General features: G+C 35.4%; 1 protein-coding gene across 2 annotated transcripts in view; it reads left to right on the plus strand.

Moving 5' to 3' along the window:
• Positions 1-27342, plus strand: part of ZNF407 (zinc finger protein 407) — a 472287-nt gene that overhangs the window by 277925 nt on the left and 167020 nt on the right. For both annotated transcript variants that reach the window (XM_002828319.5, XM_054538097.2), the window contains exons 6-7: positions 3393-3476; positions 12306-12426. In XM_002828319.5, the coding sequence (XP_002828365.4) occupies positions 3393-3476; positions 12306-12426 (205 nt within the window). The remainder of the gene's footprint in view (positions 1-3392; positions 3477-12305; positions 12427-27342) is intronic.

Raw genomic sequence — 27342 nt, forward strand, 5'->3', positions numbered from 1 at the left:
TGTGTATATATATATTTGTATGTGTTTAACACATCTTTTTAGAAGATATTTATAGAAGGTCATATGGAGAGATTAAATTTTCAAAGAGAACTAGTCTTGTGTTTTGTTACTGATATAAACGAATTTCCATAATATGTTTGAACGTTCGTGAATCTTGGTTTTATGTACCATTTTAAGAAACTATTATCACATTAATATTTTTCTTCTGAGGAGGATGCTGTCAGATCCAAGAGTTTTTGGTAATTGATACAAATACTTTGATAATTGATACAAAGACACTAATCCGCATTTAGCTACTATAATTTTTTTGGAAAGTTATTAAAAATGTTCAAATTCACATACATTTCACATCAGAACATGTAACAGAGGGTGTGGAATTTCAGCTAATTGATACGTGAAGTAACACTGAGTGTACATCTTTGGTAGGGGTGGTCCCAGAACTCTCAGTTGTCCCCTTGTAAATGTAGATCCCAGTAAGACCCTATTGTGATGTTTGTGATTTCTTTTTCATAGTCTAAGTCTAGTGGGCCCAAAACTTCCTTACAAGCTTATATTTGAGTCTCTCCCTAGAGCATTGTGGCCATATTCCTGTGAGCTGTTTGATATTTTTGTGGTCTTCCTTCTCTTTACACCTCTCAGAATGTATTTTGTTTCAGGGAAAAAAAATAATAAATTTTAATCAGCATTCCAAAATGTTCTTCTGATTGCCAAGAATTTTATATTATTGTTAGAAATTATAGGTTAAAAGTTCTTCTCAAGCAGTTTGTGGGAAGCCCAGGCCTCCTTAGCTTCCTTGACAAGGGTGTTGACGATTTAAGGTCTCCAGCCTGCCCTGAGAGATCACTTATATCGAACAGCAGATGAAAAGCCAGTGCAGATGTAATTTATCGTTGGCGTTTCCTTCTAAAGAATAATTGTGGAGACTTGGCTGGATCAATAATATAGATTTTTGTTGTTAGGTCTTGTAGTCTGCACCATAATGAGAGATAGGGGACAGTGGCTGTTTTCTAATAGAAAATATAGGATTAGTTTCCGTGTCTTTCTACATTTGAATGCAAAATGGCACACTTGAAACTAATTCAAGTTGTTATAAAAAGAAGTCTCCCATTATATCTCTGCTGTCATATAAATAGGGCATGCTGAATGAACCCCCTCTAAATTCAGGAAATTTTACATTTAGTTTTTCTTAAAATTTTTTTTTCTCAAAAAACACTCTGTTTGGCTGCTGATCAACCCTAACACCCCAACCCACTCCAAAAAAAAAAAAAAAAGGGCAAGTGAAAATTGAGTTTAGAATGAAAAACAAATCAAGCCACCCAGGTAAATATGATATACAATACATTGGAGACTAACATCCTAAATAAAATCATACACATAAAAAAATCAAGGTCACTAATGTATTGAGAATCAAATCACATAGAAAATTAATAATTTTGTCTTTTTGTATGTATAAATCTTAAAATAGGGAAAGGAATAAAAATATATACAGCATATATGTAAATATGCAGCATCTATGCATGTAGAAAATATAAATCTTCAGAGGGATTTTCTGTGCTTGTTCATGTTTCTCTTTTACAAGATGCAGGCCACAAAGAAGTTCATAAATGACAGAAAGGAAGAATACTTGAATCCAGAAGTCCTAAGATTGCTCTTTCCTCATTAGAAATTTTGCTGATTGAAACACTCCCACTAGCACACACCACCAGATGTGTGTGTGGTGCTGCACACACACTCCTCACACGCACAGCAGGCAGCACCCACGGACCCGCAACGAGGAATTGATTGGAGGGAACGATTTTGCCTCAACATAGAAAACTATGTTAATATTAATGAGCAAATTGTCTTGTGGGATTAAAAAAAGTCTACTTTCAGTGTTATTTAATTGATAATACAGCTAGTTAGAAAGATTTATTTCAAATTGATTAAATAATTAAATGAGTGATTATAATTAAACTTTATTCTTTACAGCCCATCTACTCTATTCTTTCTATACTGAAATAATAATACCAAGGAATAAAGTTAGCCCCAAAATAAGAAAGTAAAGATAGCAAAAATATTTAAATTCAGCCTTATTTTTAAAATGATAATAATGAACATTTTAACATACCCTTAGGAAATAAGATTAAGCGTAATTTGGTTAAAACTCTCTTTAAGTATATGTGTTCCTTGAAAGTAGAAAAGCCAGTAATGTTCTTAAAGTAAAGGGAAGACTGTTTTGATTACTGAAGTTATTCTCCCTTCCTATATGTACTATTTATTAGAACCTTAAAAAGGCAATTATAATTTCCAAAACGCCACAAGTTAAATTTCTATTATGATAAACCAAAATGATTTGGAACAACACAGCCTGACTCTGGCCAAACTCTTGAAAGACTTGTTGCATTAAATGTCTAAATGAGTAAAGTAGGTAAAGATAGATACAAATGATTTATTTTATTTCTGGAAAAACATTTTATAATTTCACTGAATCTCTCTAAGGTTAGCATTTTTCTTCTATTTTGCCCTTCTTTGTGAGTCTTATGGGATGATCTGCCTAGCTGGCCAGCACTTACTGCCTAAATATGCTACAGTGGAAAGATAGATTGCATTTATAAACTTAGGGCAAATGTTAGCTTGTGTAAAAAATGCTTAAAAAAATGAGCATTTGCACACATTTAACAAATACTAAGTGTGCCAAATCTGTCCCTAAGTGTTGCAAAGGTTTCCAATCCAGAGCTATCATTAAAGATGAATAGTATGAATTTTTGTACAGTTTCTTTAGCAATCCCTAGACTTTCTTTTTTATGCCATGAAAGCGAGAAACATAAACAGCATTGAATTGCTATTGGTACTAATATAGATTTTATTGTTACTTGGGATCTTCAGCATGTTCAAGGAAACCATTTAATTCATATTATTAAGAAGGAAGTGATTAAGGAAGACCCTAATAGAATCAGGTAGAACCAATTCAATATCCTTAAGTTGTTGGAAAATTCAATCTGTTTTCTTTAAGCAGAACCATATATACTGTATATTAACTATTCCAAGCAATCTTTACCCAGCTCAGAAAGGCCAGATGTATGGGAATTGTAAAATATCAGGATATGCATAAAAACTGTTCAAGTGCATAAAGCAGCCCCATCTGGAAGACATCTACCAGAAATGAAGTTGTACAAAACCATTCCATTGATAATAAAGCTAATTTTTATGGGTCTGACAAGTATGTAATTATGTTCAGTGGTGCTTTTCAGATTTTATCACAGTCAATAAACCGCAGTGGTAATTTCATTCCCATTTGACATATTTACATGGAAACATTTGATTGGAGGAATTAGTAACCCTGAAAGCCTTGATAGATATGTTTTAATGATCTGTGACCTCCGCAGTCCCTCATCTGTTTATTGTTGCAACAGGCGAGAAGTCGTTTCTGTGTGACCTCTGCGGCTTTGCCGGCGGGACCCGCCACGCCCTCACCAAGCATCGCAGACAGCACACAGGTCAGTTCCGATGCTGCACTGGCCCCTTCTCTGCAGAGAGGATGGCAAGGTGGCAGACACCTCAGCCTCAATTCTTGATGCTATCATTTACTTTGCTTTTTAATTTTATAACATCTGTGCACTTGAAGGTCTACAGATAATTCCAGTTGAATAACATAAGATTTTAAATCATCTGTTTTTATATGTTTGAAATGTAGACATATTCCATATTTCAAGAAGCAAGTACCCTCAGTAAATTCATGTTAAGTAGAAGTAAAACAGCAGGTTGGCTTCCAAAGCCCATATACAGGAGACTATCTTCTCTGTCCGCAAATCTCTGCCTTAGGCCTCGTGGGTGGAAAATGGGAAGTCTTTGTCAGCCAGTCTCCCTCTCAGTCATTCTCTCTACCCACCTAGTAGCTAATCACCCGCCTCCCTATTTAGCTAGCTACATGTCTGCCCCCCTCCCTTCCTCTCTCTCTCTCTCTCTCTCTCTGCCTACCTCCCTGTCTCCCTCCCCACCCACCTGTCTATCAGTCCATCTGTGATTAGATAGGATTTGAAGTCAATGCTGTTTCAATTGTTCTTGGTAGTAAAAATAGAAAACATCAAACAGCACCATAAGAGTTAATTATGCTCATTGAAGAGGACTTTTCTCCATGATGTGCATTCTTGGTGATTCATTGAAATAAAATAGATTCCTTCATTAGGAACTGTATTAGTCCTTTTTCACACTGCTGATAAACACATACCCGAGACTGGGCAATTTACAAAAGGAAGCAGTTTATTGGACTTAACAGTTCCACGTGTCTGGGGAGACCTCACAATCATGGCGGAAGGTGAAAGGCACATCTTACATGGCGACAGACAAGAGAAAAGAGCTTGCATGGGCAAACTCCCCTTTTTAGAACCATCAGATCTCATGAGACTTATTCACTATCAGGAGAACAGCACGAGAAAGACCTGCTCCCATGATTCAGTTACCTCCCACTAGGTCTCTCCCACAACATGTGGGAATTTAAGATGAGATTTGGGTGGCAACACAGCCAGACCATATCAGGAACACTTACAGATGAAAAGTGTTAAACATTTATCAAATTGTATTGCCTACTTTATATAATCTAATGGGTCTTATGAGTAATTATTTTCGCAATACTAATTTATGTGTGCCTGGGACAGTGCTGATTTATGGTGGTTTCTTGTAATTATTAATAGAACCACTTTTTACTCTAAATATGTCCTAGTTCAGATGATAAGTCACTTGATGACAAAATTGGTAACTAAATGTCCTACTTTTTTTTAGGTCTCATGAGAATGGTTGAGTTTGTCAGTCATACTCAAAATGGCATGAAATTAAAATACATAAAATGTGTGATTTATGGTACATTATGATTCTCGATATGTTGTATTTAACAGTTAGGTATAGGTAGCTTTAATGCCCAATATGGCATTGGCAAGATCAGTGCAAACTAATGCCAGCCATTCCTTTTAGATGTGTGAATATGATTCCAATTTTCATAAGGGATATGAGTTATTATTGAGTTAATGGGAAATTTCAATGTTTAGCATATTGTTGGAAACATAAACTAAACTTTGAAAACAAGGTCCATTTTAAGTGTATAGAAGCCACCTGCGCATGCATGATTTTAATCCACTGGCTTAAGGATTCAGCATAAGAGATGGCAGGAGGGGCCCAGTTAGTGGCAATTGTTCTTGACCGCTGTTGTGATGAAGTTGGAAATTGGAAATATTTATGGTAACAGTATGCTCATGAGGGCTTTTTTGTTCTTAATGTTTTCATTTTATCAGTGCTCAAATTGTTACTGTTTAAATGCCATTGAAGTTCACCTTGTTCCACCTGGTATGGCCCCAGGGAACAACAGACTGCTGTGCCACCTCTGCCAGTGGGCAGGTTAGTGCCCGTCGAAGTGGAGACAGGAATGCTGTGATCACAGGCATCCCAGTGACAGATCGATCAGGAAGCCTGCACTGAGCTGGCACAACTTTATATTTTATGTCAGGTCCAGAGGCTCCTTATTACTTTGCCATTAACTTTATACCATATAGGACAATGTCTCACAGACAGAGGTATCTGTCTTTCTGGCATTTATCTGCCTCTGTAGCACAAATCAAACATGATTCTTTAACACCAAAGTCAGTTCTTAAGACTGTTTGCTTCAACAAAACAGCTAGGCACAACTCAGTCTAGGCACTTAACTTTTATGCTGGATTTAAAATATTTAAGCAACACACAACCTTTTTCCCCCCAAGGCCAGACTTGTATGGTGCACTTGAAATCTATATTTCTCTGATGTATTCCTTTTTGACGTGGTTTACCTTTTTACCACAGAGTACCCACGCAAATTATAATCAGCTTGGAAAGGAATAGGTATCAAAAGTACTCCAAATGGTGTAAATAATTCCTCACCGCAATACAGACTGTCCAGGGGGCTGACACAAAACATCTTCCATTCTAAGATTTACTTTTATCACCTGTCAGGGACCCTTGATTCAAGGGCACAGGAGAAGATCCTCACATGTGGTTGAACAGTGTTGGCCAGCTTAATAACCACCAGCCCGCCCAAAGGAATGCAGGTGTGTGTTTCCATGAGACGCAGTCAGCCCATCTGACGGACAGTTGACACACAAAGAGCACCGCACTATGACGACAGCCCCTCTGTTGTTCATCCTCTGCCTTTCCTTATCAATGGGGCCTGAGATGCAGTATGTTTCTTAATGGTGATTTGAGCCAAGATTACTGCTTGTAACGGAAAGTGTGAAAAGCAACACAATTTAAACTAATAGGTACTGTTAGGTAAGAGGGAAATAGGAGGAAAGGAAATTTCATCCTTGTTCTGCTTTTTTGAAAAGCACATGTACAGGTAGCCCTGTTGACTTACAGATAACATTGTTTGAGAGTAGCCAATATCTTACTTAGATTTATGCATCCTTTTGCTTTTAAAATGATAAAGGATTTCAAAGCAGCACTTTTGCCAATATGCACCAAACCTGTTTGATCAGTCTGCCATCAGTTTTTCCTTAACAGGTATATATCTTTTCATATAATGTATGTCATCTTCAAACCATTAGCAAATATTTAGGAAACTTAAATTCTTATTTCAAATTTGTGATATTTTCTTTCAAACTTTACAGTCTAGAAGTCAGGTCTATATTTTTGTCTGCATACTGAGACTAACAAACACAAAACTCCTTCTATATTTCTGTAGTGTATTTTCCTGAAGAAATTACCCATAAAAGAGAAGAAGAATTACCAAATTATGTATTAGAGTAATAGTGTTGAACATGTAACTGATTGATGAGTTACAAATTGACTATTCTATACAGATTTGAATAATCTGTGGTTGTGTAAATTGACATGGACTTAAGCTATCAAGAGCTCAGATGTGTGAGCCTTGCTTAGCATAGGATTTTATGTACCATAATATTTTTGTGGCATTTTATTTTTCCCTGTCATCCTGTATGTAATTCAAACTTGCTTAATATTACACAATGTAATCTATTGTGTGGTCAAAGAAAATATGAAAGAACCATTTATAATTTATTACAATATAATACTAGGTTAATGTGAACTATAGAGAATATATATGACATTATTCCTTAGAAGGATTGTTTTTAAATTTAAATTTTGTCACGTAAAGATTTTCATGTAAGTTTAAATAAAATGAGCTACATTAAACAGAGTTTTTTAAGAGGTTATGTTAAACTACGAAACCAAGGAAATGAAGCTCAGAGATCTTAGATGACCTTTAATTTATACCGTTGACTTAGGCAGTGGAGTTCATGATGTCATCCTTTTACCCCACTTCAAATATCAGCAGAATCTATGAAAAATGAATAGTTTGAGGACACCTACCAACACTATTACAATAAACAAAATAGCAGGGAGTTTTAATGCCAAAACATTTTGTAAACACTTAGATTGAATGGAATAAGGAGACATCAGAATATATTTGTGAATTTGCCTAATGAACAAAATCTTTAAATTACTTGACCACTTAGACTTATTATATTAAAAGTATAAGATTTATACTACCTATCTAAGTCTTATTATACAACAACCATAATCATAATAGTATTTTGGGGGTATGAAGATGGCACACAGACCAATGGAACAGAATAGCATCCAGAAATAGACCTGTGCATAATGTCAATTCTTTTTAAATAAGACACCATATTTAAAGATAAATTTAATAAATGATGTGCGAAACCGTTATGGTGGAAACGTCAGAACACTGCTGAGAGAAATTGAAGAAGATCTGAACAGAGTGATGTACCATGTCTATAGATCAGACAATTTAATATTGTTAGGATTTCCATTTTGTTCACATCGATCAATCCAAATCCCATCAGGCTATTTTTCTTAAAGATACTGACAAGCTGATATTAAAATTTATATGGAAATTCAAAGGCTTGAAATAAGTCACCAACATTGAGAAAGAATAGGAGGACTTACACTACTTGATATCAAGACTTCTTATAAAGTTGCAATAATGAAATCCTTCGGTGTTGGCATCAAGATAGACAAATGTTTATCAGTGGAAGAGAATGGAGATTACAGAAATAGACCTATACTACATGGTGAATTGTTTTTTCTACAAAGGAGTAAAGGCAATTTAGTCTTTTCAACATTCTATGTTGGAGCAGTTGGCTATCTGTGTGCAATGAAAATGAACTTTGACCCGTACTTTGTACCGTATACAAAAATTAACTCAAAATGATCATAATCTAAATGTAAAACTTAAAACTATATAAATTCTAGAAGAAAACATAGGTGAAAATTATTTCTGACTTTGGATTATCAATGATTTCTTTGATATGACATCAGTAACCTGACATAAAAGATAACCTGAAAAATTATGTTGATAAATTGAAAACTTTATAAAGTAAAACTTCTCTTTAAAAGGCGCAGTGAACAGACTTCAGACAAATGACAGAGAAAGTATATTTAAGTGACCAATTTTATAAATAATTTTTATCCAGAATATGTAAAGAACTTTCCAAACACAATTCTGAGAAAACAACCATTTAAAAATGAGTCAAAAAGTTGAAGCAGATACTTCCCCAAAGAATATAAAAGTATGGCAGATAAGCACATGGAAAGATCCTTGGCACCCTTGGAGGAATGCAGGTGTAAAGTGTTGACTACACCAAGTGTTGGTGGGGATTTGAAGCAAGTCATACATAGCTGGTAGGAATGTAAAAATGTTCAAACCACTTTGTGAAACAGTGTGGCAGTTTCTTACAAAGCAAAATATATACCTACCGTATTATACACATATACCTATCATAGTTCAGGATTTACCCAAGGGATGAGGAAGTATATGTTCATATAATGACTGCATATGAAGGCTCAGAGAAGGTTTATTTGTGGTAGTAGCCAAAAATGGAAACAACTCAAATGTCTTTCAGTAGACAAATGGATAATCAAACTTGGTACACCCGTATAATGGAATACTACTCTGCAGTGAAAATAAGTGAAGTATTGATACTCATAGTAGCATGGATGAGTCAGAAAATAATTATGCTGAGAGAAAGAGTCCAGACAGTAGAAAATTCATACCATAAGTATGTAGGTGTATAAATTGCTAGGAAATGCTAACTAATATAATAGTGACAGAAAGCATGGTGGCTTGACAAAGGGATGAACAGGAACCTTGAAGTTAAAAGGAGTCCTTTTGGGGGTGATGGTTGTGTTCATTGTCTTGATTGTGGCAGAGTTTTATCAATAACAAAACTTACCAGATGGAAGTTTTTGTGTATCAATTATGCCTCATTGAAGCTGTTTAAAATGCTTTATACATTTGGCGTCATATGGCCAGTCTAGACAGATTATAGGTCAAGTTAGTAAAATAATTTATAATATGGGTCATTTTATCTAGACCAGTGCTTCCTTTGTGTTTCTGTTTTTCATGTGTACTGCACTTTGACATTGGTGTGCATTAAATTACTATTCATTTGTTTAAATGAACAAAATCAGATCTTATAAATGTTTTCAAATATGCTATGTGTGGATGTTCATATGATTTTATGATACAGAATATTCTGTGTCAAATTTGAATAGCTTCACCTATTTTTTTATTATGCAGTATGAATATCATATATTTTCCATCCAAGCAAAATCTGCCGTCATCATAAATTTTTGTGTAAGTCATTTCAGTACAGTTGAGTTGTCTATAGCAATTTAAGTCATTTGACCAGAGGTTTAGAAACTGAGAACAAAGAGTTATTCAAGCAGACCTTGGGTGACCACTTGATTGGGGTACTATAGATGGGATTTATCTTAAAGACAAAAGGCTAAAAGAGACAAAAATCCCTTTCAGTTCAGATTTTTACTCTGCTTGGTATATAGTCTTTAAAAAAAAAAAAAAACATAAGAGTAAGTCAAACAAATATTTCCTGGTAGGATCTGTTAAACGATATCTTTATGTCATATTCAGTAACTATGCAAAACCATGAATTATCTTATGTTTGCTAGCTGTTCATCTATTTCCTGGTTATGAGCTCTTGATGAGAAGCCTTTGTGTGCCTCTTTCATCTTTGTCAGAGACGTGTTGACAATTATCAGTGTTTAGGCAGTTCTATCATCATAATGATAAAAGCCACTGGCTATTGAGAACTCTGTGTTAAGTGTACTCTTTCCATATTTTTTGTTATCTTTAATCCTCACAATCACCCTGCATGTTTGGTGGTATTATTCTCTTGATCTTGTTCAAAGGGTCTAACAGGTAGCAAGTGAAATATGGCAAAACTGGGATCAGAACTGAAGTCCATCTGGCTTCATCTAACTACTGTGCTGCAGTAAGAGAGAAAATACCACCAAATGGGTTGTGTATGGATTCAGTTAAATGTTACTACAATTATGAGTAAGCAGTATAAATAGACATAGAATGTAGGGCGAACTTCTAAACGTTCTAATTTTCAGGACAGATATGGTTTTGTTGATAGCCAAATTGATAAAGAGTAATTTTAAAGTAAGATATTTTACTCTTCATTTTCTAAGTAAGTCAGTATACTCATACAGCTATCACAAAAACATGGAAAGTAAGAAATAACAAGTAGAGTTATTGAACATATTTAAAATTAATCCATCTTATATGTAAAATTTGCCAGGAAAAATGTTGAGAAAAATATTACTATACATTTTTTTTTTTGAGAATAGGGGAGTGAGGTATTCTCTAAAACATTACTGTCTGATACAAATGTAATGTGATCTATACATGTATAATATTGTTTCCTGGTAGCCATATTTAAAAAAAGAAAAAGTAACAGGTGTAAACATTTTTACAATAGTTAATTTAACCAAATTCAAATTATTATAATTTCTACATCAAATCAATGTAACATTATTAACAATATTTTTATCATAATCTTTGTACTACGATTTTGAAATTTGGTATTTTACAATTTAGAACATCTCAATTCAGAGGCTAAATTTTCATCTGAAATATATGATCTATATTTAGATTTGATAAAAGTTACACTTCAAAACGTATATTCACATTCCCAAGCTGTTCCAACCATATTTAAACATTTTTTCAATAGCTCAGTCGAGTATCAGTTTTTACATTTAAATTTACATTAATTAAAATTAAATATCCTTGTTTTCAGTGCCTACCAGCCAATGCAGCTAGTGGAATTAAAAGCCGATAAGACTCGATGATTCTTTGAATGTGTGTGGGGTGGGTAGGAATGATTTAAAGGAGAGGGAGATGTCAAATGAAGGAAGTACTTTGTTCAAGATACCAATATGCTATTTCACTATCTTCGTGTCCTCTGCAAGCCATGAACTTCTCATTCATGGGTAGAATGGTTACGCTTTGTAAGCACGTTCACACACACACATAGGCAGGCATCACATAACTTGTTGGTCAACGACAGACCACATACACAATGGTGGTCCTATGAGATTATAACACTGTATTTTTACTGTACCTGTTCTGTGTTTAGATGTGTTTAGATACACAGATACTTATTGTGTTACAGTTGCCTACAGTATTTAGTACAGTAGCATGCTGTACAGGTTTGTAGCCCAGGAAGAATAGGCTACACCATCTAGGTAGGTGTGTAGTAGGTTGTGCCGTCTAGGTTTGTATAAGTGCATGCAGGATATTCTCACTACAATGCAATTGCCTAATCACGCATTTCTTAGAACCTGTCCCTGCCATTAAGTGCTGCGTAGCTATGTCTGTGTGTCTGTCTATTTACCTATGTCTGTCTGTCTATTTATGTGTCTATCTGTTATATCTACACAGGGTTGGTATATTTTAATGTGGTATTAAATATTCTGAATATTTCTTTGGGACCTCTTTTTACTCAGCTTAATATGGTATTTTTTTGGTTGCTTCTGACACTTTTTAAAGTGGTGCCCATTTAGAGCTTGATTTTATTTATTTTTCTTCATATCTAATGTTAAGATTTTACTCAGTTTTAAATTATATATTCACAGGATATCTCTGTTATATGCCTATCCTTGGTTTTAACCTCACTAAGATTTTTGTAATGGCTCTGATGTAACATGGTTTATTAAACCATTCTAAATACAGTGCTGAACCATCCCTAGAATTTAGATTCCTGTTTATGTAAAATAAACCTTGACCATATAATCTATACTTTGCTTACATTCTAATATAGAAACAAAAATCAGTGATATCTTCTAATTTTCTCACTCTGAGAATAAATATTCAAATGTCCTAAATGTGTGGAGTCCATTGAATCATATTCTTGACATTTCATGGAAATAAATGTTTTTTAAATTGTCAATACCAGGTTTATTCCTTCATTTCAAGTTGTTATTATTATTCATCTATAACATTTCTTTATATATTACAGGAGAAAAGCCTTTCAAATGCGATGAGTGTAACTTTGCCTCCACAACTCAGTCCCATTTGACTCGGCATAAACGTGTCCACACTGGAGAAAAGCCCTACAGATGCCCCTGGTGTGACTACAGGTAATGACTCATCACTGAGCAGTCAAATCAGGTGGGCCGCCATCATGGATTAAAAGCCTGTTAAATCCCAATTAGGAGTATAGTTTTTCTAATCACCATGAATTCATATATTCGGTTGGGAGCTAATTACCTAATTTTAGTGACTTTTAAAAATAAACTATTTTTTAAAGTGGTTTTAGGTTCACAATAAATTTGAGAGGATGGTAGAGAAATGAGTCGTGTATCCCCTACCCCACACGTGTAGAGCCTCTTTCGTTATCAACATTCCCCACCAGGTGGTCTATGTGTTACAGTTGATGAACCTACATTGACATAATTCTCACCCAGAGTCTATACTTTCATTTAGGATTCGCTCTGGATGGTGAACATTCTGTGGATTTCGACAAATTTATGACATGTTTCTGCCATTATAATATCATGCATAATTTAGTTACTGTTTAAAAAACATAACATTCTTTTCCATTTTCTATAATCTTAACATTTAGATTTTATACTTTTATCTTACAACTGCTTTTCCAGTGATTTTATTCATTTCTCAAAGTAAGGGAGCCATTTTAATTAATCAGTTATTCAACCCATTTATGGTATCTTGTCTAGAGTATAGCACTCATTTATGGCAATGAAGATGATACAAGAAATGTTTCCTGCCTTTAAGGATATAGCATAAAAAGTGACTCAATGTTTAAAAGTGATTATAATACAGATTTGAATGGGAAAAGAGAGACGGGCCAGGGGAGTGCATAAACAAGGATTCTGTTGAGCCCAGGTGAAGTCCTCACAGAGGAGAGAGCATCTCAGCCATGGCGTAAAAAATGGTAAAATTATTTCCAGGACCCAATCCATGTGTGTTCTGAAAGGATGAGGAGGGGATGACACCATGTAGAATGTTAGTGCTGAAAGCATCTTGGATGTCATGGATGTTCAGTGCACTCATTTGCATCCACAGTGGCTGAGTGATGTCTGCCAGGTAGCAGAGTTACCTAGTGGCGGCAGCGAAGCCTTGGTGCAGAAGAGTGTGAGATAGACTCAGGCGATGCTAAATCATCCTCTCAAGTACATGATAAGGTATGTGTAGAGAGGCATAGTGGAAGATCAGGTGGAGCATAGAGCTTGCAGCCAGGTCACATTGTGCCTGAAGCCTGCAAGAGTGAGATTGGACCCCACATAGTTTGCAGGCAGCTGAATGACATCTGTTTTAAGAAGCCTTATCTCAAGGGTGAGAGCCTTCCTTATCCTGGAGCTGAAGATCTCCACTGTGCTCGACCCACATGATGACGTGAAATTGAGGGTATGTCTTTAAATGCAGCCCACTTTTGTTGAATATTATGTATGTTAAGCCTGAAACCTTTAAAAAGTTAGGTTTTTGTATTCCTGTGGATCTAGCCTACGCATTTAGCAAATATATTGCCATAATCTCCATTATCAGCTACATTATTGCATTGTTTTATGTGAAAGGTCATCATATAGTACAGAGATATTACAGATATATTTCATTCATTAATTATTCATTCTTTCAACATTTTATGAGTTCTGTCTTCGCTTAACACTGGATTGGTGTTTCTTGGAAATTTGGTAAAATGGTGATCTAATTAGAGGTAGACATAGGAATTCTATGGTGCTTATAATATGGGTTCTTTAAAAAACAAACATTATTAAATGTCCTTTTTCCTTATTAAAGAGATCATGCAGTAGTTGGAGTTCCTGTAAAACACAGAAAAGCAATTAGAAAATTATAAGAATCTCCTTTAATTTTCACCCTTACCTCTTAGGATTATACATACCATTCAGTTTTTACTATATGCATAAGGTTTTTATTACTGTTGTTGGCGGGGGATTTTTTTGTTTCAGTATATATTTTATTTTTTATACTTAAAAAATTGTAAATACCTTTCTGTGTCAATAACTATTCTCCTATATAACTACTTTGTAGTCTTCAGACTTTTATTTTTTGAATCAGAATCAGGATTCTGATTTCAAACAAGATTATATATAAAATTCCACAAATAAAACAGAGAAAAGTGTTATCTACCCACTTATAAGTAGATTTAATCATTATAATCTATATTTACTTATTGTAACATTAAAAATAGCACCAGACTGTTTTGACAAGCCACAAGTTTTTAAATAGGAGGAGTTGTTGATAACAATTGCCAATTAGCCGCAGCATCCAGTTTCTGTCTGCGTTTAGTATAAGCACAGCACAAGGGTGTCATGAGGAGTGCAAGCCGTGTGGAGAACCTGGGCTCAGCACTCCTTAGCTGTGGGACCCTGGTCAAACTATTGAGTGAAATGCCACTTTCTGTTTTGTAAATTGTGAGTTCTTAGTGGACCAACCTCATGGGATTATGGTAAATATTAGGTGAGAAGCACTTTGAAGTCACTTAGAGAGAGTCGGCCACGTCAGTGGCTTGATGAGCATCCGCCCTTGTTTTTACTGTCATCTCAGGTGAATGTTTCATCAGGGTTTCAGGTTTCCCCTCAACTTTCCATCTCAGGAGACTGCTCAACAAGTTAATGCAGGAGTGTCCATATCCTAAAGGGCTTCAGTGTGTTAAAACGTTGTTTAGAATACATGCCAATATGCTTTTCTTAAAAAACAGTTTTTGAAGTAGTTAAAAGTTTATTAAATCCCAAAATCAATTGTTGGATAATTGCTGAGAATACTTTACAGTTTCAAAATGCCTAGTTTTTAAACTACTGTTTTGAAATGTAATTTTAATCTGTGCATGGCCCCAAGTTACATTGATGCACAATAATGAATTTATTAAGGCTTTAGACACATAGGCCATTTTCAGTCTTTTACCCTGAAAATGCTTATGCCTAAGTCTGTGCATGTTTCAGATTTTTTAAAATGCATTTCTAGAAGCACGATTTAAGGCTTTTGATAGTATGACCGGAAAGGTTGTGATTTTTTTTTTCCTCTGATCAGTACTGTGCTTTGGTAGACTCATTTATGCGTACAAGTATTTCACAGTATTTCAGGTTTTCTTGGTTTGAAAATGTATTAGACTTTTTACTAAGGTTGAGATCATATTACTCGTCCCTTATTCAAGTTATCTACCTGAAATAGCCTCACTTTTGTTTAGGACCGCATTTGAGCCAGCTGGATCCCATCCATGTTATACCTCTGTCAGGTACTACATTTAAGAGGATGGTGTTTTCTAACTATATTGTTACTGTTCTATAAATAAAAGACTTATGACATTGAAATCCAGTGATAGCTACCAAATTTCCCTTTGAAATGCTTAATGTGCATTATAAAAGAGTAATTTTTAATCTTTATTTAAAACTTTTGAATAATTTGATTATTAATGAAAGTAAATGGTTTGAACACTTTCTGTTCCTGGGACAGCTTCACCATTCTGTGTACCTATGAAAAGGCTTTCTTTTACTAGTGAACAAAAGGCAAGTTCACCTTGACCAGGAGTATAAAAAATTTGCAAAAGTTTGAATTCTTCTGAAGTGAGAGACTATGAATGAAATATGGTTAGAACAGATATCTTTACTTTCTTGTTGATGAAAATAAGATTTAAAAATGAACAGATAGTTAAGTTTCTAAAGATTGTTTTTGTTGCATACGGTAGTAGGAACAGGATCCCATATCTACCTCACATAAATGTATTCTTTCACAGCATAAATAAATTTGAATATGTATTATTTTCATAGATTTAATGTCTTTAAGATGATCACATATTTCCTAAGAAGAAAATTGTTTAATTTATTTTCATATTTATCTCACTGGTTTATTTTCATAATATTTTACTGTTCAAAATATTTAACTTCTAGTTTTATGTTTTTATTTGTATAATATCAATAGATAAAAATTATTCCTGTGGAGTATTCCTATATTTGCCATTATTAACACTTAATTTGCAGGCAGCTTACCATCATTAGAAACTGAAATATTATTTAAATTTCATTTGAAAATGTATTTCTCATTTTATAAATTGAACATTAGTGGAGAAATACTAGTAGTTATAATTATTCATGAAAAATACAAATATAGATTTGTTTACAAAATAACTTTATAATTGGTCTTTTGAACCTGAGGCTATTTTTCAAGTTTGCATTATTAATTTAGGCAATGACATCTCATTCTATTTAAATGTAAACGTGTACCCCCTTCATTAGCTTTTACTGTCTAAAATATCCAAAAGTCTAATCCATTACAAATCAGTATATTCAATCATTACTCCAAAACTTTTTTGCCATTAATTACTATTCATTATAATTTCAAAGCACAAATTAGATTCATAGCACACTGGTCTAGAATATTATTTCTGTAGCAAATTCTTTAGATTTGTTTCTGCGTTAAAATGAAAAAAATAACATTTTTCTATGTTTTTATTTTTCTTTGTTACATGTCACCTCTGTATTAATGAGAATGAAATAGAAAAAAATTATTGTGTTATAGTAAGTAAACGTTGGAATAGCTTACAATTCCTACTTTCCAAAACATAGGGTTTTTTAATATTGAACTACATTCTGTTTCACTCATCACATTGGCTTCCACATCAGAGTGGATGTGTTTCACTTCAGTGGCCTCAATTGGGCTTTTGTTTATGTGAAACTTATTTCTTCCATTTCTTCTCTATGATTTATAGGGGATATATAGTAAATGCATATTAAATAGTAAAGCACTGATAAGTCATGAAAAGTAACACAGAAGTACTACCTGTAGTATAAAAATATTAAGGATAATCCTATATTGCACTTTAAATGTTAATTTAGTAAATTGCAGAAAACTGAAATGTCAAGCCAGACTCTGACAGTTTTATCATCTGCATATTGTGTCTCTATTATTGAAATTGGGATAGCGTCAGTGTTCCTTCAGACTAGTTTTGGCCAGAGTTTTCCTTAACTGTGTCACTTCCTTAGTACTTCTAACCTTACATACCCTTTTTAATTTTTTTTAACTATCTACATTTTTCTCTATTTTTCTTTTTTATTCATTACTTGACATCATAACCCTGAGTAGAAAGTCTGTATCTCGTGGAGCAGAAGAATGGAGTCTGCAGTCCCCGCCTCATATTGAAGATTTACCTCGTCATTTTGCTAAATTTGTTGGAAATACACTTTGGGTATTTTTTCCCCCTACTTATGGCCGATATAGCTCTTAACCAGTGTTAATGACTTCTGCAAAGTAGTTTTTGATCTCAAGAGGATTTTTTTTTCTCTTTTGGGTGAGGGGAAGTCAAAAGATATTTGAAGTAACATTGTAACTCAGATAGTGATGCTCGACTAGAAATGTGCTTACATTTTGTAATAGTCTCCAGTATCTCTTTAATTTCACATCTAAACATTTTGTTGAGTATTTCTAATCAAATTTCTCAAGTTCTTACACGTGTGACTGACACAGGGCAAATTTGCTGTTCTTTACCACCATTTGATATATGTATCGACATCCCTGAAAATTTTTGCCAAACATACTTTTAATTTAATAGAATTTTGTCTGAACTTTGCATATTGCTGGAAGCATTTTTAAGGAAGTTTTAAGATGCAATGACAAAAAAATTGTATTTATAATTTTCATTTCTCCTGAAAGTTGAGTTTAATTTTTTAAATATATATTTATCTAAAATATCTCAGTTATAAAACATGTTTTTCAGGTCATAGATAATAGTATACATTTCTATACAATTTTCTTGTATAAACACGTTATGTTGATAATGCATAGCTAAGTAATAAGGCAAGCCTTCTTAGATACTGTGGCATTAAGAATTCAGTATACAGTGGGATTCATTGTTCTGTTCTGCCACTTGTTTCAGCAGCCTCCTGAGTTAGGGCGACTCACTCCACAGGGAATAATTTTCTTCTTTTGAATAATCTCTTCAGAGACTTTCAGTTTTCCTTTTGCTTCCTGTGCAGGCTCATAGGCTGTACCAGAAGAGGCAGTGGATAGAACAAATGTGGTTTTCCCCCTGAATACAGACAATAAGAAAAAATAGATCTTGATCTCTGTAGCAGTATATTATATTTGCTGAGAGAAGTGAAATTATATATACCAAAATGAACAGTACACAGTCTTCCAAAGAATCAAGGGTTTCATTTATTTCTTTTGGGTGATTTTGAAGTTCTTGAAGAATAAAGGGATCCCATAAAAATAATCAAAATGAAAATGTCTAGAATTAATATTAGATATAATTGAGATTTGAAGCAGTTTGATCAATGCCACAAACCTGGTTTGATCAGAACAGACTTTAAATCAAAACTATTTTTGTCATTTAAAGTACCAGTCAACACATTTTCATTATGTCATTTATCTCAAGTCTATATGTCTTTATATTTTACTCTATTGTAACTGCCAATCTAGTCGATGGAATAAAAATACAAATGTCCCAGGCTGAAAGATTACTTTGAAAGCCTAAAATTCCAGTTACTTTCCAAACTTTTCTTAGGCTAATAATGATTCCAAGGCCTTCTTCAAATTGTGATGAATTTCTGGAAGACAAATGTGTCCACTGAACTGTCTGTGCAGTGCTTGCTCCTGGTCAGATTGCCCCTTCCTGTCACCTGCACACAGTTCAGCCAGCCACAGGTAGATGTCAGTGTGGTGGCTGGTTTGCGAAACTGTTTTGTCCTGGCAAGCATGAAGACTGCTTTGAAAGGTTCTCCTAGCTTGTGTCATGATGACAGTTTATGCCGGTGTACTACCTTTCATGTGGAGTAGAAGTTCCTGGCAAGTTTAGGTGGGATTTTTTTGAGGGGTTCCCTAACAAAATAAAATGAATGTCCTCTTAATTGTATCGTCTGTTCAGGTGTTCTATAATGAAGTGTGAATGTTGTACTATGTGTTAATCTATTCTTCCTTTTTTTCTGACAATTCTTTGCAGCAGAACTTGAGTTCTTCCTGAATGAAATATTTCCTATTTTTCTCTGCCCATTTCATTAGTGAATTTTATCTCATCAGTTCTAATTTTTTATTTGGTTTTGTATTTTCTATAATGTTTTTTATCTAGTGTTACTTTCATATTCAGCTTGCTTTATTCATAATTTTCTTTCTTGCCCTCTTAACACACAGGTACATAGGGTTTTTAAAATTTTTGTTTCAGCCTAGGAGGCTCTGTGCTGATATAGCACAAGCATTTACACTAGGTCTTTAGTTAATATTGTTAAATTTTAATTTAAAAAACCTTGTTTAAGTAAAAGATCTTACAAACTTGAAAACAAATAGATTCCACAGCATTAAAAATTATAAATTGTTTCACATGTCTTTAAAAGAAAAAGAATCAGAGATCCTACTTTTTGTTGATCAGTTACAAATAAGTTGCTTTGTTTGTTGATGTAGCTTAAATAGGCATTGAGATCACAGATTAATTAGAAGAGTCATTTTGAACACAAAGTGACCATGCATTCCCTCTGCTATCTCTTTAAGTAGAATCCAGATAAACATGTTTATTAAACCTGCTGTTGTTGAATCCCAAATCCAGTCATTATAAAAGGACCAAAGCTATCTTTGGGGATGGTCTTTCTACAAGGAATTACTATGGACAGTCCCTTGGGTAGTAGTTAGATATATCTGTATATATTGTGGAAGAAAGAAAGGCCTTAGAGATGAAAAAAATAGAAAAAATTTATTTGGGCAATAGTCTCTTGCATAATAAGTTATTCCTTAGACACTAGAGCTATTATCACACAACAAAACACTTTACTATGTAACTATCTATATCTCCAGCAATAGAAGCTCATACAGTGTAGCTTATTATGAAAACTCTCTAATCTCCAGGAGGAGCTGACGGAAGTCACTTATGCATCCCTACGGTGTGGGGTTGGATGTAGCCTCAGCTGTGGATCTGAGAGAAAATAACACAATTTTTGCAAGTACTATTGGTGGAAAATAACAACGACAGAATAACTTTGAAGTACATAAAAGTTTGTACTTTATGTACAAATCAGTTTTCACTAATTGGGTCAGAATGCTAAGATACTAGTTATTTCATTTTATTTTCAGCTTCTTTGTTTCCACATATTCTGAAATATTGCCTGTCTGGAGCCTGTAGAAAAAATGTGAAAGACAGAAAGACAAACTTTGAACATTTGGAAAGTGGTGATGCCGTCGTTTTTGTGAAGCAGAGGAAGTCAGAGCAGCTTACATATCAGCGTATCTGACTCATTCCGCTCCCTTTAGGCATAAGATGCTGCCTTCGGTGTGGTAGCATTTATTGTGTATATTTTGGCTTGTCCTTAAGAATTTCTTTAAGACAATATTGTATCTTTTATAAATTGTACATCTTTATCTTCTTAATTAGGGAATGTAGCACAAATTTTTTGTTGGATTTTTTTCCTATTCATATTATTTTCCTACTTAACTATATTTCTTAGAAGTTCTGGAAACAGAACTACTTCTGAGGTTTTGTTTTGTTTTGGTAAAACAATGTTATGCTGTTGCTAACTGCAGAACTGCAAGTGAGCAGTGATTCAAATAAACTAGAATTCCTTATTTAATGACATCATGTGTAACCTGATACTTTTCTCTGTGGAGAATTTTAATCTAATATTAATCTTTCCTCTTACTCTTTAAACTTTAATCTCTTATTTTTAATTATTTTGACCTGAATCTTTCTAAACAACCTAGTCCTCATTTTGTATCTTTAATATTAGCTAGGGCACCATTTGGAGATCTCTGTGTAGGTCTTGAGTATATGTTGATTAACTTGACATGGTATTTTCTTTCAGTACATTTTGTTTCTTCATCTTAAATTACAACTTTTAACACATACATGATATGTCATAAAAAGATTTTTTCCATTGAGAGAAAACATAAATTTCAAATTTTATGCTTAAATATGGAAATTAATATTTTGGATTGAATTGTCTGGGGGAAAAGTGGTTGACATTTGAATTTCATAAATTTGTTCCAATCTAAAAACCTCAGATATCTTTGAGTTAAAAGTAAGACTCTGTTCCACTCTGCACTCCCAAATTATACTTTTCCTTTGATTTCAAGTTCTCTTTTTCACTCGGACAAGCCTGGATTGTAGGTCACATGAGATTCTGTGGTAAAAGACAGCAGGAAGTCCATGTGGGTTTCTCTCCGCTGTCCATGCAGGATGGTCTGTTTTCCTCCAAAAGCAGTAGGGAGCCAGTGGAGGATGTTGAGCAGGAAAATGACATAGTCACACTTAACTTTGCAAAATCACTGGTGCAGTACAAATAATGAGTCAGAGAGGGATCCGACAGGAGACAGGAGACCATTTAAAAGACAATTGCAAAGGTACAGGCAGAAAATCACCTTAAACTAATGCTGTGATGGAAGGGCAGAGAGTGGCAGGTGATGGGAGGGTGAACGAATGGATCTGTGGGCCCAGTGAATGGACTGAGTGGAGGGTGACAGAGAGCTGCACGCCATCCTTCAGGTGTGCTGGCCAGGGCTGCTGGGCGAGTGACCGTGCCAGTCAGGGAGGTTCTCTCTCCTGGAGGAGGATGTCCTTTAGGAAAAGGATGGTCTGGGATGAGCTGCCTATGAGATGCCCATGTGATGTCCCAATGACACCAGGTCAGTAGGTGTATAGTTCCATACTAATCTATGTGGAACTTGATGTGATTGATGTTTTCCTTGGAAAATGTGAAAAAATGAAACAAGAAGAGAGGCACATAGCCTGTATGGGAGACAGAGAAGCAGGCTCACAGACAGGGGAGGGACCTCCAGGAAAGAGAGGTGTCAAGCACCAAGCAAAGAGTGGGCAGCGTGCCAAGTGTTGGGTGAAATAGGAGAGTGCAGCCCGCCAGCCACAGCCACTGAGTCTCAGATTCTCTTGGGAGGACTCATTTTAGTAAAGTAGTGAGAACAGAAAACAGGTAAGTGGACAGAAGTGCAGAAATGATAAGCTTGCCTGTTGCCTGGTGTCCACAGAAACTTCGCCTTGAGGTGGCTCTGTGAAAACACTGGGCCAAGGGGAAAGACAGAGGGTGGCAGCTGAAGGCAGGTAGACGGATGCGCACTGTCTTTGTGTTGGCATCCATTTGTTTGCTTAAAATGTTTATGTGCCAAATGTTTAGATGTCCATTGTAACAGTGAGGCTGAAAACTGCATCATTCGTGATGGCTAGTACAGCGTATACATGATTAGGGTTGGGGAAGCAGGGGCACTGCTAATAGTTAGATCCTCTGAGGACTTCTCAGAACACTCCCAAGTTGAGCCAGTGCCTCACTATTGTCCTGTGGGTCCTCTCTCTGCACATGGCGAACTGTGGCTTCAGGCCTTCCATGTCATTTCATGTGGCTGCGATAAGAACTTCCCCACCTTTTGGGGGTACTGCATGGCGCCACATTTTATCTTCATTGTGGTCGGAGTTTTGAGTCAAGAAAACAGAAGCGATGTCATGGTATATTCTGACTCCTCCCTACCTACACACCCCTAAAGTTGGGGTTTTATTTGCCCCATATGGAGAATTCTTACAGAAGCCTATATTGCTTCAGCTATAGTCTTTTAAACTATAGTCTTTTAAACTGTGACATCTTTTCTGTGACTTATTTTAAACAATTTTTGCTAATGTCTCAGGTTTTTCTAAGATCAGTAAGTCTAACAGGACACTCTAACGACATCATAAGCCAGTTGAAGAGCACCCAGTCATTTCTCTTGATGATGCCTGACTCCTGCATGTATTTACAGCCGTTCAATTTGTTTTCACCTGTCTTTCGTTCAGCTTATTCCAAGTAGTTATGAACATCATGTTACATTTTACCAAGCATGAACTTAATTATATATTTTCTTTGTTCTTATGTGCTAAAATTTCTATTGAAGACTGTTTTAAATTGTTCCCTACCTTCTTCAAATTGCCGTTTTTTTTCTAGAAATATGTAATTCTCTTGGAGTGTGTCCTACAAGAGGAATGTGATAATAAGGATCCTGGTGGTGAAGTTAGTGTGTGTATAATGTGAACAGGGAAGGCAAACATATCACCCTGTAGGCTGAGATAGGGAACGTGATTTGTTTCCATGACTTAGGGTGCATTATAACTGCTGAGTGTTGGTGTCAGTTGTATTAAACCACTAAAAAGTGGAAATAAGTCATATATATGGCCCCACCGGTTGATGGATGCTATTTTTTGCGTTCACTGGCATTTTGTATGGGTTTCCTTTGATTCTATTGGAATTTTTGCTGCTTCGTTTCTTTATGAATTATGATTACCACAAGATTGTTATGGCTGCATCTCCATTTTAGGTTTTGGCTTGTTTTTCAACCTTAAAAATAATGATGTATTTCCCTTTGCAAATTGAGATAGTTCTGTTTTGTACATATTCTCTCAAACTTTTGGCACCATTTTTGCAAGTACAAATAAAGATGGTAGAAATAATCACCACAGTGCTCCTAAAGTAGGTTACTTCTAGCATCGGTAACAATGTTTTGTTACATTGTGAGGAAACTTCCCTGTACTAAGCTAGCATAGCATTTCTAAGAAAAAGAGAACCAGAAGACTCAGGGGGTGGGAGTGGCTGTGATGAGCAAGTGTGTCATCTGGAACCATCCTCCCAGGCCCAAGGGCCCATGTGCCCATGCCTAAGAAATATCAGCATATATGTATATTTTTAATTACATGTTCCTTCCAATTAATGATTTCTGTGGCCTTTGAAAAATGATGTTATTAATGTAATGATTATACAATCCAGCTCTTCTTGAGTTATGTGTATGTAGTTGTTTTTAACTACACATGCACACACATATATTATTACCTTCCTTGCATCTCTTTTTAACAAAACAATCTTTTAAAACACTGTATGTTGTTATGTAAAAAAGAGTCAACACAAGGTTTCAGTTTTATTTTTAAGGTTTGTTTTTTTTTTTTTAGTTTAAAAGTGGAATATATGTTTTCCTTAGCTGTAAAAGCACAATCAAGGCAACATGATAAGTGAGTCAGTGTTGTAAAAGTAAAACTAATTTTGCCTTCACTCACATGAGCTATAGAAGGAGGAAGCTTTATTGTCCCTGGGAAGGTGATAAGGCAGAGTAATTGTATATTATACTGTCCTGGAACATCTGCCTGAAGACTGTTGGAGCAATTCATCTATCATGGACGATACAGCATGTTTTGTCTTTTTGCTTTAACCCGTCCCCACTGCTGGCCTGCGCGGAGGTTTTGATAGGGACTGCGCCTGGGCCGGGGCTCACATTAATCAGTCCCCTTGTTCAACACTCCAGCTGACATAATTACAACCTGCGCACAGCAGTTATTCAAGTCGAGTCCTTGTCACTCGTGGTGCGAAACTACACAGCTCAGATCCCGGAGGAGATTGCCTTATCACACAGAACAAGGGCTCGCAGGAGTCGAAGAGAATAGAAATGGGAAAATGTCTTCCGGGAGTACTATATATTCCTTTAAAATAAGACATTTGAGAGACTTACAAGGGACAAAGGGAAGCATTGTGTGCAGGGACTGAAATGAACCAGTTATTATTTTTAAATGGATTACATGGAGCATTTTTGTAAAAATGGACATAGATTATTAAATAAATTCAGTGGTCCCTCATCGTCAGTGACTCTTCTCTATTACTTTTCCTTCAAAGGTGATCACAGAACTTTCGCATTATAAAAGGTTTACGTTCTCTTTGTACGACTTAATACAATTAATAAAGTATGCATTTTTTGATTAATACTCAGCAGCTGTAGACTTAGGGAGCTCTGTACAGCATAGAGTTAAAGCTAGGAAACGTTTTTTCGAAAGACTTTTCAAAGATAAGTGAGTTCACTCTTGCCTATGGCAACGTAGTATAAATATTGGACTGACAGAGCCCCCAGAAAATGAACTCTCTTATCATATGTTGCACCTTCCCCCTCTACCTCTCCGTGGGATGGATCACCCACCAGTGCCTGCAGTATGCCAGGTGTGGAGGATGGAATCTCTCAGACACTTACATAGTATTTAAATTTTATGGCTGCCCTTGCCGCACCTCTAATACCCTAGGTGAGTCTAAGAGCTTGTGGTGACTTATGTGACCAGGCCTGGCAGACTGCCCGCTAAACTGTGCTCCTATACATGAATGCCAGAAGTTGTTGTTTTAAATCTAGTCTTTTTCCCTTAGACATTATTAGATTGTCCCAAGTAAAGCCAGGTTCTGGCTTGAACTCTCAGAAATATTGTGAAACATGATGCTGCTTCAGTAAAAATTTTACGTACATCACCTTAAATTTGAAAAGCTTTCAACTGGAAAAATACAGTAAATTATTCATATGTGCACACATATATATGTAAATACTTTAACTGCTTGATTTGTAAAGTAATATTTTTTTCTAGACAACTTATTTCAAGCCAAAGTTGTATGTTTTATTTTATAGAGTTCATGTCCTTTTTGGGAATATATTTCTGTCTACCATTTTTACTGTACCTAACCAGTCTAAAAAAAATGATGGCTTGGATTTTTGGAGGTTGGTTAGGCTCCATTTTTCTGTTGTACTTCCTTAAAGATAGATCTTTTTCTCCTCAGAAGTTTTTCATCCATCTGCCTTTTCTGGTTTTGCAGCATCTCACTTTGCTACACCTAGCGAGTTAACAGAAGTGGAAAGAATAAAACTTTTCCTATGAGGGAATAAATATGTAGTGATGAAGAGTTCGGGGGTCTATATTTATTTCAGAGTGGCAAGATAAAAATGAGAAGAATTTCTACTCTGCCATCCAGGCAGGAGATTAGTGAAAGGAAGTGATTCAATATGTAAGGCTAATTCTGCATTTTTATTTTCAGATTCTGAGCATCAAGCAATATTGAATAGATTGAAAATACTGCTTGATGCTCAGAATATCAACTTTGAAAAAATGTTTTGGTAGTCACATATGTCTGGGAGATACTCTCCATATTGTATCCCCTATCCACTCCCTTCACACTCACAGTAATCAGCATATTAAAGACTCGGAGAATCCCTTTAGTCAGGACACACCTCTAGTTCTGTGTACTGATACATGCCAGACTTCTGTGGCCACGAAGGCGCTTTCCCCAAAGCCCTAGGAGTATCCTGCTGGATTATTTCTATTTCACTGAAGGGGAGGCAACCACTAAAGTCTGCTGCATGTTTTTAGCTCAGACTTTAGCGTGTTCGTTCTTCATCTGCTCCCATTGTAAGGCATATAATAATTGAGTAAACTTACTAAGTTTTATTTTACTTCTATGAGCTTTTAGCGTGGTGAGGATATCAGAGGAAAGTCTTCCAGCTGCTGTGTTTCTCACACACTTTCTCTTCTTCTTTATACCAGCAATGTATCAGTATATGATGATATGAAACAGTTAATGAAATGTATTTTTTCTCTTTGGGGCTAAAGAAAAAGAATCAGGGAGAAATCCAGGTTCTCCAGGGCTTGCCCTTGCTGGAAGCCCTGCCCTCCTTCCTGTGATATGGGTGACAGTCCACCTCAGCCTTGTGTTTGAATCACTGCACAAACTCAAAGTTAGTGGGACTGTTCCTGAAATGCTAAATTCCGAAGAACTCATTTGGGTTTCTGAATGAAAAAGTTCAGTGTCACTTCCTGCCATTTCTTCCTTGTGATTTTCATTGTTTTTCTATGGAGTGCAGGGTAGAAAGGAAGATGTTAAAGTCGGTGCCGCTTCTTATTGGTTGTAGATAATATGATTGGAGATTAGAATAGAGTTGTAATTTAAGTGGAAGGGAATGTAGGAAACATGAAAGGTGAACAGAGCATGGGGATTTATTCACAGTCCTGAAACAGAAGGAGCAAGTGTAACTCTGGGTGAAAATCTCACACGATAAATATATCCAAAGCAGTGGCATATCAGTATGTAAGTTTGCTGTTAACATAATTTGAAATCAGTAGAAGTTAGAAAAGCGTTTGGAATAATGTGGAAAGCAAGACAATTTCAGGCCATTAGCAGCTGAAGAGTCACTGAAGGGCAGACGCAGCAGTCCTCTAAGTGGACACGGTGAGTTTTCAACCTTTTCAGAATGTTCACGTTTTCTTTTATGCAGCACAG

The sequence above is a fragment of the Pongo abelii genome, chromosome 17 (genome assembly GCF_028885655.2).
Source record: "Pongo abelii isolate AG06213 chromosome 17, NHGRI_mPonAbe1-v2.0_pri, whole genome shotgun sequence".
Lineage (NCBI taxonomy): Eukaryota > Metazoa > Chordata > Mammalia > Primates > Hominidae > Pongo > Pongo abelii.